General features: G+C 35.8%; 1 protein-coding gene across 1 annotated transcript in view; it reads left to right on the top strand.

The window, feature by feature from the left end:
* The window catches only part of dysf (neuronal PAS domain protein dysfusion), a 92091-nt gene that overhangs the window by 46329 nt on the left and 26559 nt on the right, over positions 1-19203 (top strand). The window contains exon 4 of the mRNA XM_089092860.1: positions 2743-2849. Coding sequence (XP_088948986.1) covers positions 2743-2849 — 107 coding nt within the window. The remainder of the gene's footprint in view (positions 1-2742; positions 2850-19203) is intronic.

Here is a 19203-nt window from a genome sequence, read left to right as displayed (position 1 = left end):
CACCCCATACATGCCCGTCGCTTTCCGAAACACATCCAATAAAAATTTTGAGATAGCCATTTTGTTCAGCGTAGTTGATTTCCAGATATAAATTTTGTTTTTGAGGACAGTCCCCCACAGCCGTTAGGGCAGGGGTTGTAAGTTATGCACTGAGGGCATATACGGTTTTTTATAGAAGGCCTTGTCGTAGAAACTTCAAAAAAGGCTCATTCGATTGGAAATTCAAAGGGCTAGTGCCATTTTAATAGTCAAAAGTGATTATAGGGCAACTACCCCGCCTCTCACGCCCACCTTTTCCCCAAACACATCTAATCAAAAATTTGAGATAGCCATTTTATTCAACGAAGTTTTAAGTTCTGGAAATTAGGTTGATAACCCCCCCCCCCACAGCCCGCTGGGCCAGGGTTGGAAATTATGCCCAGGGGGCAGATAAGGTTTTTATATAAAGCGTTGTCGTCGAAACTTCAAAAAGGGCTCATTCGATTGGAAACTGAAATGGCTGGTGCCCATTTTAATAGTCGAAAGTTATTGAAAAGCAACCAACACCCCTTCCACGCCCGCTATTTCCACAAACACATCCAATAAAGATTTTGAGATAGCCATTTTGTTCCACGCAGTTCAAAGTTCAGGATATTATACCTTTGAGCAGGACACTCCCACACAGTCTTCAGGGCAAGGGTTATAAGCTATGGCTTGAGGGCATATAAGGGTTCTATTGAATGCTTTGTGGTAGAAACTTGAAAACGGGCTAATTCGATTGGATATTCAAAGGGCTAGTGCCCTTTTTAATAGTTAAAAGTGATTGGAAGGCACCTGACCCCCCTCTCACGCCCACCTTTTCTCAAAACACATCAAATCAATATTTTAGATAGCCATTTTATTCAACGTCGTTGAAAGTTCTGGAAATTATGTCATTAAGGATGACAAACCCTCCCCCCCACAGCCCTCAGGGCAAGGGTTCTATGTTATGTCCTGGGGGCATATAAGGTTTTTATTGAAAGCGTAAAAACTTCTAAAGGGCTCATTCACTTGGATATTGAAAGGGCTAGTGACTTTTTTAATAGTTGAAAGTGATTGGAGAGCGACAAACGCCCCTCTCACGCCCACCAATTTCCCAAACACATCCAATCAAAATTTCGAGATAACGATTTTGTTTAACATAGTTGGAAGTTCTGGAAATTCGGTTCTAGAGGATGACAACCACCCCAACAGCCCTTAGGGTAAGGGTTGTAATTTTTGCCCTGGGGCCATATAAGGTGTTTATAGAAAGCGTTGTCGTTTCAAAAAGGGCTCATTCAATTGGAAATCGAAAAGCCTAGTGCCCTTTTTAATAGTCGAAAGTTATTGGAAGGCGTGACATTTTTATGGTAAAGATCGATTTGGGTATAATGTATTATGTGCTGTTGTTGTTGTTCTATAGACCAGGGTACTTCGTATCGAAGGAGTTGTCGTGGGAACTTCGAACAAGGCTTATTCAATTGAAAATAGTAAGGGGCTGATGCCCTTTTTAATAGTCAAAAGTGATTGGAGGGCAACTAATCCCCCTTCCACTCCCACCCTCCCACGCCCACCCTCCCATTTGCCCATTATGTTTAAAAACTAAATGTTGCTGTAAGATTAAACCAAAATGAGCCGTGATAATGCTAATTCACAATAAGGCATCTCAGCAGTATCCCAAGAACGACTAAGGGTATTATGTTCAAACTTCCGGGGCTACTTCTGCTCTTAAAATTTAACCAAATCAAAATAGCGTAAGTGTATCCAAGCTATCAAAGAAATTAAACAGATAATTTTGCAAATGGTATAAAGTTTTCCATTTCAGGTCAACTAGAGAAGGTATGAAACTAAATTAAACAGTACTATGTGTTTCCAGATTTTTAAAAGGGTGTACATTGTTAAAAATTGCATAAAAGTTTTCTTCGGCATAAAAATAGTAGGCTAAACTATAAAGTCTTAAAAAACGAAAAAAAAGTCTTAAAGTCTTTTAAAAGTATTATTTTCTTTTCACCTGAAAAGACTATGTCAATATAAAAAGGAACAGATATTAATTAAAAAAAAATTTTCCACAAAATAAATTTTTCAAAGAAAAGTAAAGAACTCCATTTAGCAAAAAATTTTAGCACTTTACTGAAAAAATACAAATGAATATGCATTGTCAGTTTAATATACATATACTGAAATTTAATCATCAAAATGTTAATATTAATAAAAGTAAAAACATTTATATATTTTTCAGTAAAGTGCAAATTTTGTTCTGGCCTTGGGAAGGCATAGGGGTTTTGCGCCCAACTTATGTTATTTTCTGCTCGTTTTGAGTTTGACTCGGTTAATTATTGTAATTTCTGTTCGTTTTGGGTTTCATTTATTTATCGATGCTGATTTGGTGTAGTTTCACGCTTGGTAGATTATTTGATTTTATTTTTGCTCATTTTTTGTTTAATGGAGTTCTTTACTTTTCGTTGGAAAACTTATTTTGTGGAAATTTTTTTTTTAATTAATATTAACGAAAATCAATTTTGATCAGAGAAAACGTGGTTATTGGCCATGCGACCTGAACACTTTTCTTCAGGATGCCCTGCAACTAACAGGACATGATGGTATCTGCTCCTTGACCGCACCTGTCTAATCAGACCATTTGGCTGACTAGTTTCATCTAGTAAGATGATTAGATTAAACTAATCAGATTGAAAACAAAATAAATATATCATTTATCTAAAGTATAATTCAGAACATTTGTTTCAGCACCGAGCATTATCTGGGCTACTCAAATAAAGATCTTCAAAATGTTTCTTGGTATGATCTATTGCATTGGGATTGCTTATTCGACGCACAAGCTAAGCACAAACTTGGTAAGTACAGTCTGTTATTTCCTTATCATGTTCATGCAGTGTAACCCTAATTTAATAGAGTTATTTTTTTGCAAAACTTTCTTCATAGTCATAGCAAAAATAGTTATACAATGGTACGCAATAAACATATACATCAAAGGCCTGTTTTTTTTTGTTTGTTTTTTTTTGGGGGGGGGGGGGGACAATTCCATAGGAGCCCATCTTATGCGCGTATCATGTGCAGTGGCGTAATTTCGTCAAGGATTAGTAATTGTAAGGATTACCAAGAGACGATGAAATTGAAGCCTAGCGTCTGCTGCTTAGGTAAAGCGTCCATTGACCCTCCTTGTTTATCTACCACCTCTATGCTAGATTAAATTAAAAAAAAAACAAGTTTTTTCAACTGAAAGTAAGGAGCAACAGTAAAACTTAAAACGAACAGAAATTATTACTTATATAAGAGGCTTACCCCTCCAAAACACCTCGTTCTTTACGCTAAAGTTTTTCAATACTTTTAAAAAAGCTTCCCGTTATTCTAATTAAACAAATATAGTGTTTTAGGAGTGGTTCTTAAAGAATTCAGATATAATTCAAACTTTAGTGTAAAGAGCAAGGTGTTTCGGAGGAGTGACCTCCCTCCTATACGTAATGATTTCTGTTCATTTTAAGTTTTAATGTTGCTCCTTACTTTCAGTTAAAAAAATTTGTTTTTTAAAATTAATTTCTGATCGTTTTTTACATAATTCCAGGAAATCTGGCTACTCCTCCACGACAAAATCCTTCCTCCTTAAGGATTTATTCTCTAGACAAATCAATCCTGGTGAAAATTTACCCCGGACAATTAACATTAACATCTCCAGGCGTAAATTGAGTCAGCAGGGAAAAAACAAGAGATAAGAAGAATTTCTTATAGGAATTCTGGCCAATTCCCCCAGTGTAAAGTTTCCCCAGAAAATTCACCCCCTGGAATCTTCCTTCTCCACGAAAATTATCACCCTGGAAAATCCCACCAGCAGAAAATTCCTCCACAATAACTTTTAATTTCTGTTCGAATGAACATTCTCGCGATATTCTAGGATCACTGGGTCGATACGATCACCCTTGAAAAAAAAAAAAAAAAAAAAAAAAAAAAAAAATAAACACGCATCTGTGATCTTTCTTCTGGCAAACAATACAAAAATTCCACATTTTTTCAGAAAGGTGCTTGAAACCTCTCGAGTAGGGTTGTCTGATACGCTGAATCCGAAGGTGTGATTTTCATTAAGATTCTATGAATTTATGGGGTGTTTTCCCCTTTTTTCAAGAATCCAGCAAATTTTCTTAGGCTCGTAACCTTTGATGGGTAAGATTAAACTTAATGAAACTTATATATTTGAAATCAGCAGAAAACTCCAATTCTTTTGCTATATTTATTGGTATCAAATTCCTTTTTTTAGAGTTTAGGTTATTATTTAGCCGGGTCGCTCCTTACTTACAGTTTGTTACCATAAACTGCTTGATTCGTGTACATACTTACCTACTTGAGACGAGGGACATGCTGTTCAGCCTAAATCAGCGCCCATAGTTGTCGACGTTTCATTTGCAGGGTCTTTTACAAGGATGAGAAGCAAGCCTGTTGCTCAATCTTGCAGCAGCTGCGACCGAACCCATTAGCCTTGAACTGCCTAACAGATTTCGATCCACTACGCTACCACAAGGGTATATTTATATTTCCCTTTGTGTATTTATAGCCTCTATGCTAGATTCCCGAATCGGCACCGATGTTTGTCGACGTTTCAGTTGTGGGGTCTTTTTTTTTACAGGGATGTATAGCAAGTCTGCAGCTCAACCTTGCAGCAGCTGGGATCGAACCCTGAGCCCCTAATTGCCATTCGGAGTTTAATCCCCTGTGCTGCCACAAGGGTAGATTTATATGGAAGTAGTGTACTCAGGGATAACTTTGGACCTATCCTCTTCGGTCAGTACCGTCAAGGATAAATAATTCCACAGGTAGCATATATAATCCTTTGAAAGCTAGGAAAAATTAAAATCCCTCAAAAGTTCTGTGGATACTTTTTTCAAGATGGCGTATAATTACGCCATCTACACCATAATTACGCCATCATAATTTAGTTTTGCCACCATTTTCAGACCAAAGTAACTCTTAAAGAGGACTTTAAGTTCGTCAACAGGTGAAGTAATTTCTTTTGCTGGAATTTATACAAATGTATAAAGAATTGGCTTAAATCAGCCGCAAAAGAAAAAATAAAACAAGCTCTAATACGTTCATTATCTTCACCTTTCTCTTACTTATTCTTTGATATCCTTTGTGCGTTATGAAACGATTTTCCTGCCGAAAAAATACTTATTCTCCTGATTTGAACTTCTTTTAAGTTAAACGTGAGATAGTTTATTACTTGTTGTCTACTGTCAAGTCATACCTTTGAATAAATATAAACTAAAATCTTGTGCTACCGGCAACCCTGATACAAACCAGAGTTCAATAAAATTTCAACTAAGAATTTCTGTCATTTGCAAGACCTTAAAGCAAAAATAAATATTGAAGTAATTAAATGTATATTAAACTTATCATTTTTTAAAATGCATTTCCTCTGTTGCTATTCACTCACCTACTAGCTTTATGTGTGGGAGCTCTTTGATTTATCAATACTTTCATCCCTCGCATTTTCATTTGCATCTGTATCACGTTTTGTCATTTAAAGGAAATTATTTTGTCCTGGTTTAATTTAAAAATTAGGTAAATTTTAGATGTGGGTGTCCCGTGAAATTATTATCGTGAAACGTCTAAATTTTAACACTAGAAATTAGCCTCATAAAAACCCACCCACAGTGTCTGAAAATTAAACATTATTTATCAATTTACTACAATAAAGATTTACGAAACATTATTGATACTGAAGCTCAAAAGTTTACAATGCTCAGTAAAATAAAATTTACCTTTTGAAATATTCTTTTAGTAATATTACTTCTCCCTAATGTAAAAATATTTCAGTCTATTCCAGCTTGTAAAAACCTATACAGTCTATATAAAATACCACTATAGTACTATATAGATACCGTTGGTTGGTTTCTTGAAGAATCAAAAAACTAGAAGAGAAAAAAATTTGAGCAAAAGCAAAGGGGGACTCTCAAAGTGGCCAAATTATTCAAATTAAATTTCATTTGAACGGATTTGTAGCGTTTTTCACACATTTGTGCAAGAACATTTTTGGGGGTTGCCTTTTCCTGAACATTAAAAGAAAATTCTGCTTCGTTTAAAGGAAAAACCCAAAAAAATAAAATCACTTTCCGGTGATTTAAGTTTCATTTAAACTGAACGTCTCTATCTTTGGAACAGAACTGGAGAATTTATCATGGGCGCTTATAAAGGGGGCAGGGGGACGCCAGCCCAGCCCCCTGGCTGAATGACACTGCCTTATATTTTTGTATTTTTGTTTTGGGATTTCTATTATATAGCATTGAAAGTGCCAATTAGACTATGTAAAGTGCCAATTAGACTAAATTCAGCTTATGGGCGCCCATGGAAGTTATGGTTTTTTAACATTTACGAAAAAGTAGGGGTTGACTTTTTGTTTTCTGCTGATTATTCACATCTCTTATTCAAGCTCTACAAGTAATGGCAAGGCTATTAATAGGTAAGCGGCGTTCCTAAACTTCAGCTTATGGGCGCCCATGGAAGTTATGGTTTTTCTAACATTTACGAAAAATAGGTGTTGACTTTTAGTTTTCTGTTGATTATTCACATCTCTTATTCAAGCTCTACAAGTAATGGCAAGGCTATTACTAGGTAAGCGCCCTGCATAAAATTCAGCTTATGGGCGCCCATGGAAATTATGGTTTTCCTAACATTTACGAAAAATAGGTGTTGACTTTTAGTTTTCTGTTGATTATTCACATCTCTTATTGAAGCTCTACAAGTAATGGCAAGGCCGCCCAATCTATTCTAATTAGTTTGGCCACATAAATTAAAAAACTTTATAATGGATGAAATAGGGCGATTCTTTTAAGGTATTGTGTGGGCTTAAGAAACCATTTCAATTCCTTTCTCACGTTAACTAAAGAAAAACTTGCTCTAGTGGCAAGGTCTGATAATTCCTGTCCAAAAAGGAATGGACTAGGTTGAACAAAGGAATAATTACCCATTAATGAAATAACTAAAGTTTTAAACAAATAATGCAAAACTAAAACTAGATTAAACAACATTGGAATAATTTCTAAAAAAAAGAAACTGGTCTCTAGTCGCAACTCAAGAAGACAATGCCTGTGGTATGGGTGTACGACTCGATTAAAACGCAATCACGCGAACGTTTACAGGTTTTTTACAGCACAATAACATACAAAAAAAATAAAATATAAAATAATTTATGAAAAGAACAATAATTGGGTAGGAAAAAAAAGCGAAGGGGGCAGATTAGGAAGTAGCAGGAAAAAATTACGAGATAAGAATGAAACACTAAAAGACCTTTGGCAAACCGCGATGAACATGAGAACTCGATTAGACTACTTTGAAATGATTCAATCCCAAAAAAGGTCTCAGTTCAAAGCTCAAGAATACAGTGCCTTTGGGGTGGATGTACAATCCAAGTCAGCTCTCAAGCGCTGTCTAGGTACAGATCCATATGTCTTCAATGTATTTTTTTTCTCAGCCACAGCCAATTCAGATGGAAGAAATGATCGTAGAAACATTAAAGGGGTTTATTTGATTGGAAACTGAAAGTTCTATTACCCTTTTTAAGAGTTGGAAGTGATAAGGGGACAACAAGCCCTAATTACAAGCCCTTATTCCTTGCCATTTTTTACCATCTGATCCCCATGACACCCGAATAAATCCGATTAAAATATTGATACAGCCATTTTGTCTAAAATAATCGAAAGATCCAGAAAAGCTGGAAGAAAATGAATCCTAACAAGAATAAAAACTAAAACGAAAAATCAAGTAAAATATAAAACGAACAGAAATTACCACGAGCAGAAATAGATCTATCACCCCTTAACCCTCTAAAGAGAAGAGCATCATTTGCTTCTCTGAAAACAAAATATATGCTTCAAAATTTCTCTGTGATGCTATTGTACAGAAAATGAAAAAAACTTAAAAATTGCTTAGACTTGAAGGAGCTAATACTATTAAATATTGGTTATACAATCAGTCTACTTTCATTTGCTCTTTCCTGTGTTCTTGATTAATTGTGGCGTTTTTATTTATTTATTTATATATTTTTTTGTTGATGTTTTGACAAATGAAAAATCAAACGTTCTTAATGCATGACATTTTCAGTAAAATTCAATTGAAATTCAGGCCGTTTTGAGTATTTGAGATGGATAAGGGGGTAGCCCAAATCTTACTCAAAATTTCTCTGGGATATTTATTATAATTAAAATATATATATATATACATATATATATATATATATATATATATATATATATATATATATATATATATATATATATATATATATATATATATATATATATATATATATATATATATATATAAGTAGAGTTGACCTTTTGAATTTGCGTACAGGTATAGCAATTTCCATGTTATTTGCGTACAGGTATAGCAATTTCCTATGCTATTCTGGGCCTTTACGTGGCGCCCCCGTACCAAACAGGTTTTTCTGGTAGGTATTCTATTCTACAGGTCATTACATCTTTGCCAAGAGATTTACGCAATTAATTAAACCTGTATTATAAAACCAGCGCGTCTTGTTTCGAGTTTTAACGGACAAGTTTTTTGATAACTTGATAGGTGATTTGAATAAAAGGAATTCAAATATTTTGTCTATGAAATAGAAGCTAACTCAATTTGCGAAAAGGTATTCCATTTGAACAGCTCTGATTGAATTGTCGCCGACAATGAGATTTAATCGCTGCTAAGCCTATTGTTATTGCGAAAGGGTTACTCAATTTACTTCTTAGTGTTAAATGACAGATTTCCAAATACGATCATTTTGAAAAGCAGACAAAAAAAATTGGTTTGTTCCCTCATTTCTGTAGGGCAGGAGATAACTTAATTTACGTAAACAATTAACTATATTAATTAGAGATTAATTGTATCTGTGTAGAAAAAAAAAGGATTAAACTTCTTAACATTTAAGATAAACCCAAAGGAGCTGTTAACTGCGTTAATTTGTTATAAAATTTGAAAAATACTTAACGAAGAATCAGAAATGTTTGGTTAACATTTGCAAAAGAAAGGGGTAATGGGATTTGCGAATTGGAGGAGATGGGGTGGTTATGCACTGTATAATACACAAGTGATGTTTTGGAGAGTATTGTCAATTTAAATAGGATCTAACGTTCCCCGGGGGGTTTAGTTAAATTGGGTTGAGTTGCACGAAGGTTCAGTAGTACGAGAGTTCAGTAGCACGGGGGTTCAGTTGTACAGGGTTTCGGTTATACAGGGGTTCAGTTACACGGAGGGATTCAGTTGAACGAGGGGGGATTTGCGATTTGGAGGAGATGGAGTGATATTGTACAGTATAATACACAAGTAATGCTCTGGAGAGTATTGTCAATTTAAAATAGTTTAGAAATAAAAAAAAATTAACAAGAAATGGCTGAAAAGTGTTTTGAGGGAGATGGACTGCATGGAGGGTTGAGAAGCACGAGAGTTCAGTTAAAGGGGGGGAGGGGGGGTACAGTTACAACGTTTGATTAACATTTGCAAAAAAAGGAGTAATGGGATTTGCGAATTGGAGGAGATGGGGTAGTTATGCACTGTATAATACACAAGTGATGTTTTGGAGAGTTAGGGGACGTGTGTGTCTCTTTGGGCTATGTGTGTCTCTTTGGGGCGTTTGAATCTTTTGGTCTGTATGTGTCTGTATGGGCGTTTTTTTTTATCTTAGGGCTGTGTGTATCTCTTTATCCGGTGTGTGTGTCTCTTTTGGCTGTGTGTGCCTCTTTAGGCTGTGTGTCTCTTTGAGCAGTTTGAATCTTTTTGGTCTGTGTGTGTCTCTTTTAGCTTTTTGTGTCGTTTTGAGCTTTGTATGTCTCTGTTGGATGTGTGCGTCTCTTTGGGCCGTGTGTATCTCTTTGAGCTGTATGTGTCTCTTTGGACTGTTTGAATCATTTTGGTCTGTGTATCTTTATTTTGGCTGTTTGTGTCTCTTAGGGCTCGTGTGTGTCTCTTTGGAGCTATGTGTGTCTCTTTAGGGCGTTTGAATCTTTTGGTCTGTATGTTTCTGTATGGGCTATGGGCGTTTTATGTCTCTTTGGGCTGTGTGTGCGTCTCTTTGGGCTTTTTGTGTGTCTTCGCGCTGTGTGTATGTCTATTTAGCCTGTGGGTGTCTCTTTGGGCAGTGTGTGTCTCTTTAGGCTGTGAGTCTCTTTGGGCAGTTTGAATCTTTATGGTCTGTGTGTGCCTCTTTTGGCTGTTTGTGTCGTTTTGGGCTTTGCATCTTTCTTTGGTCTGTATGTGTCTCTTTGGGCTGTTTGAGTCTTTTAGGTCTGTGTTTGTCTCTTTGGGCTGTGTTTCTCTTTGGCCTGTCTGTGTCTCTTTGAGCTGTTTGTGTCTCTTGAGACTGTGTGTGTCTCTTTGGGCTGTGTGTCTCTTTGGGCTGTTTGAGTCTTTTTGGTCTATTTGTGTCTCTTTGGGCTGTTTGAGTCTGTTTGGTCTGTGTTTGTCTCTTTGGGCTGTATGTGTGTCTTTGGGCTGTGTGCGTCTCTGTGGGCTGTGTGTCTCGTTGGATTTTTTGTGTCTTTTTTATCGGTTTGTGTCTCTTTGGGCTGTTTGAGTCTTTTTTTGGGCTGTGCTTGTCTCTTTGGGATTCTGTCTCTTTGGGCTGTTTGTGTGTCTTTGGGCTCTGTGTGTCTCTTTGGGCTGTTTGAGTCATTTTGGTCAGTGTGTCTTTCTTTTGGCTGTTTGTGTCTCTTAGGGGTCGTATTTGACTCTTTTGGCTATGTGTGTGTCTTTGGGGCGTGTGAATCTTTTGGTCTTTATGTGTCTGTATGGGCGTTTTTTTGTATGTGTGGGTTTCTTTTGGGTTTTTGTGTCTCTTAGAGGCCATGTTTGTCTCTTTGGGCATTGTGTGTCTCTTTGGAGTGTTTGAATCTTTTTGGTATGTATGTGTCTGTATGGGCGTGTTTTGTCTCTTTGGGCTGTGTGTGTGTCTCTTTTGGGTTTGTGTGTCTATTCGAAATGTGTGTATGTCTCTTTAGCCTGTGTGTGTATCTTTTGGCTGTGTGTGTCTCTTTAGGCTGTATGTCTCTTCGGGCAGTTTGAATCTTTATGGTCTGTGCGTGCCTCTTTTGGCTGTTTGTGTCTCTTCGGGCTTTGTCTCTCTCTGTTGGATGTGTGCGTTTCTTGTCTCTTTGGGCTGTGTGTCTCTATGAGCTGTTTGAGTATTTTTGTTCTGTTTGTGTGTCTCTTTGATCTGTTTGAGTCTTTTTTATCTTTGTTTGTCTCTTTTGGCTGTTTGTGTGTCTTTGGTCTGTGTGTGTTTCTGTATGCTGTGTGCGTCTCTTTGGGCTGTGTGTCTCGTTAGACTGTTTGAGTCTTTTTTATCTGTGCGTGTCTCTTTGAGGTGTTTGTGTCTTTTTTTGGGCTGTGTTTGTCTCTTTGGGCTTCTGTCTCTTTGGGCTGTTCGTGTTTCTTTGTGCTATGTGTGTCTCTTTGGGCTTTTTGAGTCGTTTTGGTCTGTGTGTATTTCTTTTGGCTGTTTGTGTCTCTTAGAGGTCGTGTGTGCCTCTTTGGGCTATGTGTGTCTCTTTGGGGCTTTTGAATCTTTTGGTCTGTATGTGTCTGTATGGGCGTTTTTTTTGGGTCTGTGTGTGTTTCTTTGGGTGTTTGTCTCTTTGGGCTTCTGTCTCTTTGAGCTGTTTGTGTTTCTTTGGGCTATGTGTGTCTCTTTGAGCTGTTTGAGTCATTTTGGTCTGTGTGTGTCTCTTTAGGCTGTATGTCTCTTTGGGCAGTTTGAATCTTTTTGGTCTGTGTGTGTTTCTTTTGGCTGTTTGTGTCTCTTAGAGGCCATGTGTGTCTCTTTGGGCAATGTGTGTCTCTTTGGAGGGTTTGAATCTTTTTGGTATGTATGTCTCTGTATGGGCGTTTTTTTTTCTCTTTGATCTGTGTGTGTGTGTCTTTTGGCTTTGTGTTTATATTCTGACAGTGTGTATTTCTATTTTGCAGGTGTGTGTCTATTTGGGCAGTGTGTGTCTCTTTATGCTGTATGTCTCTTTGGGCAGTTTGAATCTTTATCGTCTGTGTGTGTTTCTTTTGGCTGTTTGTGTCTCTTAGAGGCCATGTGTGTCTCTTTGGGCATTGTGTGTCTCTTTGGTGGGTTTGAATCTTTTTGTTATGTATGTTTCTGTATGGGCGTTTTTTTTTTTCTCTTTTAGCTGTGTGTGTGTGTGTTTGGGCTTTTTGTGTCTATTCGGACTGTGTTTATGTCTCTTTAGCCTTTATGTGTCTCTTTGGGCTATGTGTGTCTCTTTTGGCTGTGTATCTCTGTGTATAGTTTGACTCTTTATGGTCTGTGTGTTCCTCTTTAGGCTGTTTGTGTCTTTTTTGGCTTTGTGTCTCTATGTTTGATGTGTGCTTCTCTTTGGGCCGTGTTCGTCTCTTTGGGCTGTTTGTGTCTCTTTGAGCTGTGGGTGTCTCTTTGTGATGTGTGTATCTCTTTAGGTTGTGTGTGTCTCGTTTGACTGTGGGTCTTTTTGGGGTGTCTGAGTCTTTTTGGTCTATGTTTGTCTCTTTGGGCTGTTTGTGTCTCTTTGGGCTGTGTATGTTTTTTTGGGCTTTGTGTGTCTCTTTGAGCTGTGTGTCAATACGTTTAAGCAATAAATATCTTTAAGCTTAACCCGTCCTTATTATTTAGAATAGTTCTATTGTAAGCAAGTAACAAACTCTTTCCTGAAGTCACCTCTTGGATACACGATACAGAAATTTTATTAAATAAATTATGAAAAAACTTTAAGTAAGTAGCAAATTCTTTCTTGAATTCACCTGCTGGATAAACAAAAAGACATTTCGTTCAAGAAATTATGACAAAATTCTAAGTAAGTAACAAACTCTTTATTGTTTTCATGACTTAGATACACAATGCAGAAATTTCATTTAAGAAATTATGAAAAAATTCTCAGCAAGTAACAATTTCTTTCTTGAAGTCAACTCTTGTGTAGAAATTTAATTCAAGAAATTCTGAAAAAATTCGCAGTAAGTGACAATTTCTTTCTTGAAGTCAACTCTTGAATACACAATACGGATATTTCATTGTAACTAAGTAGCAAATTCTTTCTTGAATTCACCTGTTGGATAAACAAAAAGACATTTCGAAGTCAACTCTTGGATACACAATATGGAAATTTCATTCAAGAAATGATGAAAATATTTGTAAGTAAGTAACAAACTCTTTATTGATTTCACCTCTTAGATATACAGTACAGTTACTTCATTCAAGAAATTATGAAAAAATCGCAAGTAAGTAACTTTTTTTCTCTTTATCACAAACAATTTTCACTTAGCTACACGATGTAGAAATTTAATTCAAGAAATTATGAAAAAATTCTCAGTAAGTAACAATTTCTTTATTTTCACTTAGCTACACGATGTAGAAATTTAATTCAAGAAATTATGAAAAAATTCTTAGTAAGTAACAATTTCTTTCTTGAAGTCAACTCTTGGATACAGAATACGGGAATTTCATTCAAGAAATTATGAAAAAATTGTAACTAAGTAGCAAATTCTTTCTTGAATTCACTTGTTGAATAAACAAAAAGACATTTCATTCAAGATATTATGAAAAAATTCTAAGTAAGTAAAAAAATAATTATTTTTTTCACGAGTTATATATACTATTTAGAAATTAAATTCAAGAAATTATGAAAATATTGTAAGTATAATTATCAAATTCTTTCTTGAATTAAACTTTTGGATAAACAAAAAGACATTTCGTTCAAGAAATTATGACAAAATTGTAAGTAAGTAACAAACTCTTTATTGTTTTCACGAGTTAGATAAACGATGTAGAAATTAATTTCAAGAAATTATGAAAAAATTCTCAGTAGGTAACCATATCTTTCTTGAAGTCAACTCGTAAGTAACAATTTCTTTCTTGAAGTCAACTCTTGGATACACAATAAGTTAATTACATTCAAGAAATTATGAAAAAATTGTAACTAAGTAGCAAATTCTTTCTTGAATTCACTTGTTGAATAAACAAAAAGAAATTTCATTCATGAAATTTTGAAAAAATTCTAAGTAAGTAACAAACTTTTTATTGTTTTCACGAGTTAGATATACGATGTAGAAATTAAATTCAAGAAAAGTCACCTCGTGGATATGACAAAATTGTTAGTAAGTAGCAAATTCTTTTTTGAATTCACCTGCTGGATAAACAAAAAAGACATTTCGTTCAAGAAACTATGACAAAATTCCAAGTAAGTAACAAACTCTGTATTGTTTTCATGACTTAGATACACGATCTCTTTATCACAAACAATTTTCACTTAGCTACATGATGTACAAATTTAATTCAAGAAATTATGAAAAAATTCTCAGTAAGTAACAATTTCTTTCTTGAAGTCAACTCTTAGATACACAATACGGAAATTTCATTCATAAAATTATGAAGGTATTTGTAAGTAAGTAACAATCTCTGTATTGATTTCACCTCTTGAATATACACTACAGATACTTCATTCAAGAAACGTGATTAAACACGTTTTGAAACTAAATGCTATTTGCATGCCTTTCCTTGGCACCTTTCCAAATGAACGGGGATTCCCCACTGCTTCCTACACATTGCAAAAAGTGAGCAGTACGAAAACTCCACGTTTTCAACCAGACTGGTTTTTTACACACACATAGAGACGAGACACGCACAGACACGACACACAAACAGAGTCATAGTGAGAGAGATATCCAAAAAGTTGGGTTGATCTAGGTTCACTTAGAGTGGCGCGCCACTCTAAGTGAACCTAGATCAACCCAACTTTTTGGATATCTCTCTCACTATGACTCTGTTTGTGTGTCGTGTCTGTGCGTGTGTCGTGTCTGTGCGTGTGTCGTGTCTGTGCGTGTGTCGTGTCTGTGCGTGACTTAGAGTGGCGCGCCACTCTAAGTGAACCTAGATCAACCCAACTTTTTGGATATCTCTCTCACTATGACTCTGTTTGTGTGTCGTGTCTGTGCGTGTCTCGTCTCTATGTATGTGTAAAAAACCAGTCTGGTTGAAAACGTGGAGTTTTCGTACTGCTCACTTTTTGCAGTGTGTAGGAAGCAGTGGGGAATCCCCGTTCATTTGGAAAGGTGCCAAGCAAAGGCATGCAAATAGCATGTAGTTTCAAAACGTGTTTAATCACGTTTCTTGAGTGAAGTATCTGTACTGTATATTCAAGAGGTGAAATCAATAAAGAGATTTTTACTTACTTACAAATACTTTCATAATTTTATGAATGAAATTTCCATATTGTGTATCTAAGAGTTGACTTCAAGAAAGAAATTGTTACTTACTGAGAATTTTTTCATAATTTCTTGAATTAAATTTGTACATCATGTAGCTAAGTGAAAATTGTTTGTGATAAAGAGATCGTGTATCTAAGTCATGAAAACAATAAAGAGTTTGTTACTTACTTGGAATTTTGTCATAGTTTATTGAACGAAATGTCTTTTTTGTTTATCCAGCAGGTGAATTAAAAAAAGAATTTGCTACTTACTAACAATTTTTTCATATCCACGAGGTGACTTTTCTTGAATTTAATTTCTACATCGTATATCTAACTCGTGAAAACAATAAAGAGTTTGTTACTTACTTAGAATTTTGTCATAATTTCTTGAATGAAATGTCTTTTTGTTTATTCAACAAGTGAATTCAAGAAAGAATTTGCTACTTAGTTACAATTTTTTCATAATTTCTTGAATGAAATTCCCGTATTGTGTATCCAAGAGTTGACTTTAAGAAAGAAATTGTTACTTACGAGTTGACTTCAAGAAAGAAATGGTTACCTACTGAGAATTTTTTCATAATTTCTTGAAATTAATTTCTACATCGTTTATCTAACTCGTGAAAACAATAAAGAGTTTGTTACTTACTTAGAATTTTGTCATAATTTCTTGAACGAAATGTCTTTTTGTTTATCCAACAGGTGAATTCAAGAAAGAATTTGATACTTAGACTGAGAATTTTTTCATAATTTCTTGAATTTAATTTCTACATCGTATATCTAACTCGTGAAAACAATAAAGAGTTTGTTACTTACTTAGAATTTTGGCATAATTTCTTGAATGAAATGTCTTTTTGTTTATTCAACAAGTGAATTCAAGAAAGAATTTGCTACTTAGTAACAATTTTTTCATAATTTCTTGAATGAAATTCCCGTATTCTGTATCCAAGAGTTGACTTCAAGAAAGAAATTGTTACTTACTGAGAATTTTTTCATAATTTCTTGAATTAAATTTCTACATCGTGTAGCTAAGTGAAAATAAATTAATTGTTACTTACTGAGAATTTTTTCATAATTTCTTGAATTAAATTTCTACATCATGTAGCTAAGTGAAAATTGTTTGTGATAAAGAGAAAAAAAGTTAGTTACTTACGATTTTTTCATAATTTCTTGAATGAAGTATCTGTACTGTATATCCAAGAGGTGAAATCAATAAAGAGTTTGTTACTTACTTACAAATATTTTCATCATTTCTTGAATGAAATTTCCATATTGTGTATCCAAGAGTTGACTTCGAAATGTCTTTTTGTTTATCCAACAGGTGAATTCAAGAAAGAATTTGCTACTTAGTTACAATGAAATTTCCGTATTGTGTATCCAAGAGTTGACTTCAAGAAAGAAATTGTTACTTACTGAGAATTTTTTCATAATTTTTTGAATTTAATTTCTACACAAGAGTTGACTTCAAGAAAGAAATTGTTACTTGCTGAGAATTTTTTCATAATTTCTTGAATTAAATTTCTACATCGTGTATCTAAGTCATGAAAACAATAAAGAGTTTGTTACTTACTTATAATTTTGTCATAATTTCTTGAACGAAATGTCTTTTTGTTTATCCAGCTGGTGAATTCAAGAAAGAATTTGCTATTTACTTACAATTTTTTCATAATTTCTTAAATGAAATTTCTGTATTGTGTATCCAAGAGGTGACTTCAGGAAAGAGTTTGTTACTTGCTTACAATAGAACTATTCTAAAGAGTAAAGACGGGTTAAGCTTAAAGATATTTATTGCTTAAACGTATTGACACATAGCTCAAAGAGACACACAAAGCCGAAAGAAACATACACAGCCCAAAGAGACACAAACAGCCCAAAGAGACAAACATAGACCAAAAAGACTCAGACACCCCAAAAAGACACACAGTCCAACGAGACACACACAACCTAAAGAGATACACACATCACAAAGAGACACCCACAGCCCAAAGAGACACATACAGCTCAAAGAGACGTACACGGCCCAAAGAAAAGCACACATCCAACAGAGAGACACAAAGCCCAAAACGACACAAACAGCCAAAAGAGGCACACACAGACCATAAAGATTCAAACTGCTCAAAGAGATATACAGCCTAAAGAGACACACACAGCCCAAAGAGACACACACAGGCTAAAGATAAATACACACAGTCCTAAGAGACACACAACGCCCAACGCGACACACACACAGCTCAAAGAGACAAAAAAAAAAACGCCCATACAGACACATACATACTAAAAAGATTCAAACCCTCCAAAGAGACACACATTGCCCAAAGAGACACACAGTGCCTCTAAGAGACACAAACAGCCAAAAGAAACACACACAGACCATAAAGATTCAAACTACACAAAGAGACACACAGCCTAAATAGACACACACTGACCAAAGAGACACACACACAGTATAAATAGACATACAAACATTTTTAAGACACAAGAACCGCCAATCGCGACACACACACAGCTCAATGCGACAAAAAAAACGCCCATACCTAGACAGACATACTAAAAAGAGTCAAACCCTCCAAAGAGAAACACATAGCACAAAGAGACACACAGGGCCTCAAAGAGACACAAACAGCCAAAAGAAACACACACAGACGAAAAAGATTCAAACTGCCCAAAGAGACAAACAGCCTAAAGAGACACACACAGCCAAAAGAGACACACACAGGATAAAGAGACAAACACACAGTCCGAAGAGACACACAAAGCCCAAAGAGACACACACACAGCTCAAAGACACAAAAAACACGCCCATACAGAAACATACATAACAAAAAGATTAAAACCCTCCAAAGAGACACACATTGCCCAAAGAGACACAAATGACCTCTAAGAGACACAAACAGACAAAAGAAACACAGACAGACCAAAAAGATTCAAACTGCCCAAAGAGACATAGAGCCTAAAGAGACACACACAGACCAAAATGACTCAAACAGCCCAAAGAGACACACATAGCCCAAAGAAACACAAACAGCCCAAAGAGACAGAAGCCCAAAGAGACAAACACCGCCAAAAAAAGACTCAAACAGCCCAAAGAGACACAAACAGATAAAAAAGACTAAAACAGTCAAACGAGACACACAGCCCAAAGAGACGCAAACCCCCAAAAGAAACAAACAGACACCAAAAAATGCCCATACAGAGACATACAGACCAAAAGATTCAAACGCCCTAAAGAGACACACATAGCCCAAAGAGGAACACACGACCCCTAAGAGACACAAACAGCCAAAAGAAAGACCCACAGACCACAATGACACAAACAGCCCAAAGAGACACACAGACCCCAAAGACACTCACACAGCCCAAAGAGACAGAAGCCCAAAGAGACAAACACAGCCCAAAAAAGACTCAATCACCCCCAAGAGACACACACCGATCAAAAAGACTCAGACAGTACACCGACACCCACAGTCCAAAGAAACTCACACAGCCCAAAGACACACACACAGCACAAAGATAAAAAAACAGCCCAAAGAGACAAACACAGATCAAAAAGATTCAAACATCTCAAAGAGACACACAAACAGACCAAACAGACTCAAACAACTCAAAAAGACACACAGCCCAAAGAGACAAGAAACACACACATCCAACAGAGAGAGACAAAGCCCGAAGAGACACAAACAGCCAAAAGAGGCACGCACAGACCATAAGGATTCAAACTGCCCGAAGAGACATACAGCCTAAAGAGACACACACAGCCCAAAGAGACACACACAGGCTAAAGAGACATACACACAGTTCGAAGAGACACACAAAGCCCAAAGAGACACACACACACCCCAAACATAAAAAAAACTCCAATACTTAAAAATAAATATAAAAAATATTCAAACCATCAAAATAGACAAACTATGCCAAAATAGACACAATTGGAATATATTATACAAAAATAGCAAAAATAAACGCACACACACAAGAACACGCCCATACA

Source organism: Artemia sp. Qi Xiang Cuo, chromosome 8, assembly GCF_049724085.1.
Source record: "Artemia sp. Qi Xiang Cuo chromosome 8, ASM4972408v1, whole genome shotgun sequence".
NCBI lineage: Eukaryota > Metazoa > Arthropoda > Branchiopoda > Anostraca > Artemiidae > Artemia > Artemia sp. Qi Xiang Cuo.
The sequence above is the reverse complement of the archived record's forward strand: the minus strand, read 5'-3'. Positions and strand labels throughout refer to the sequence as shown.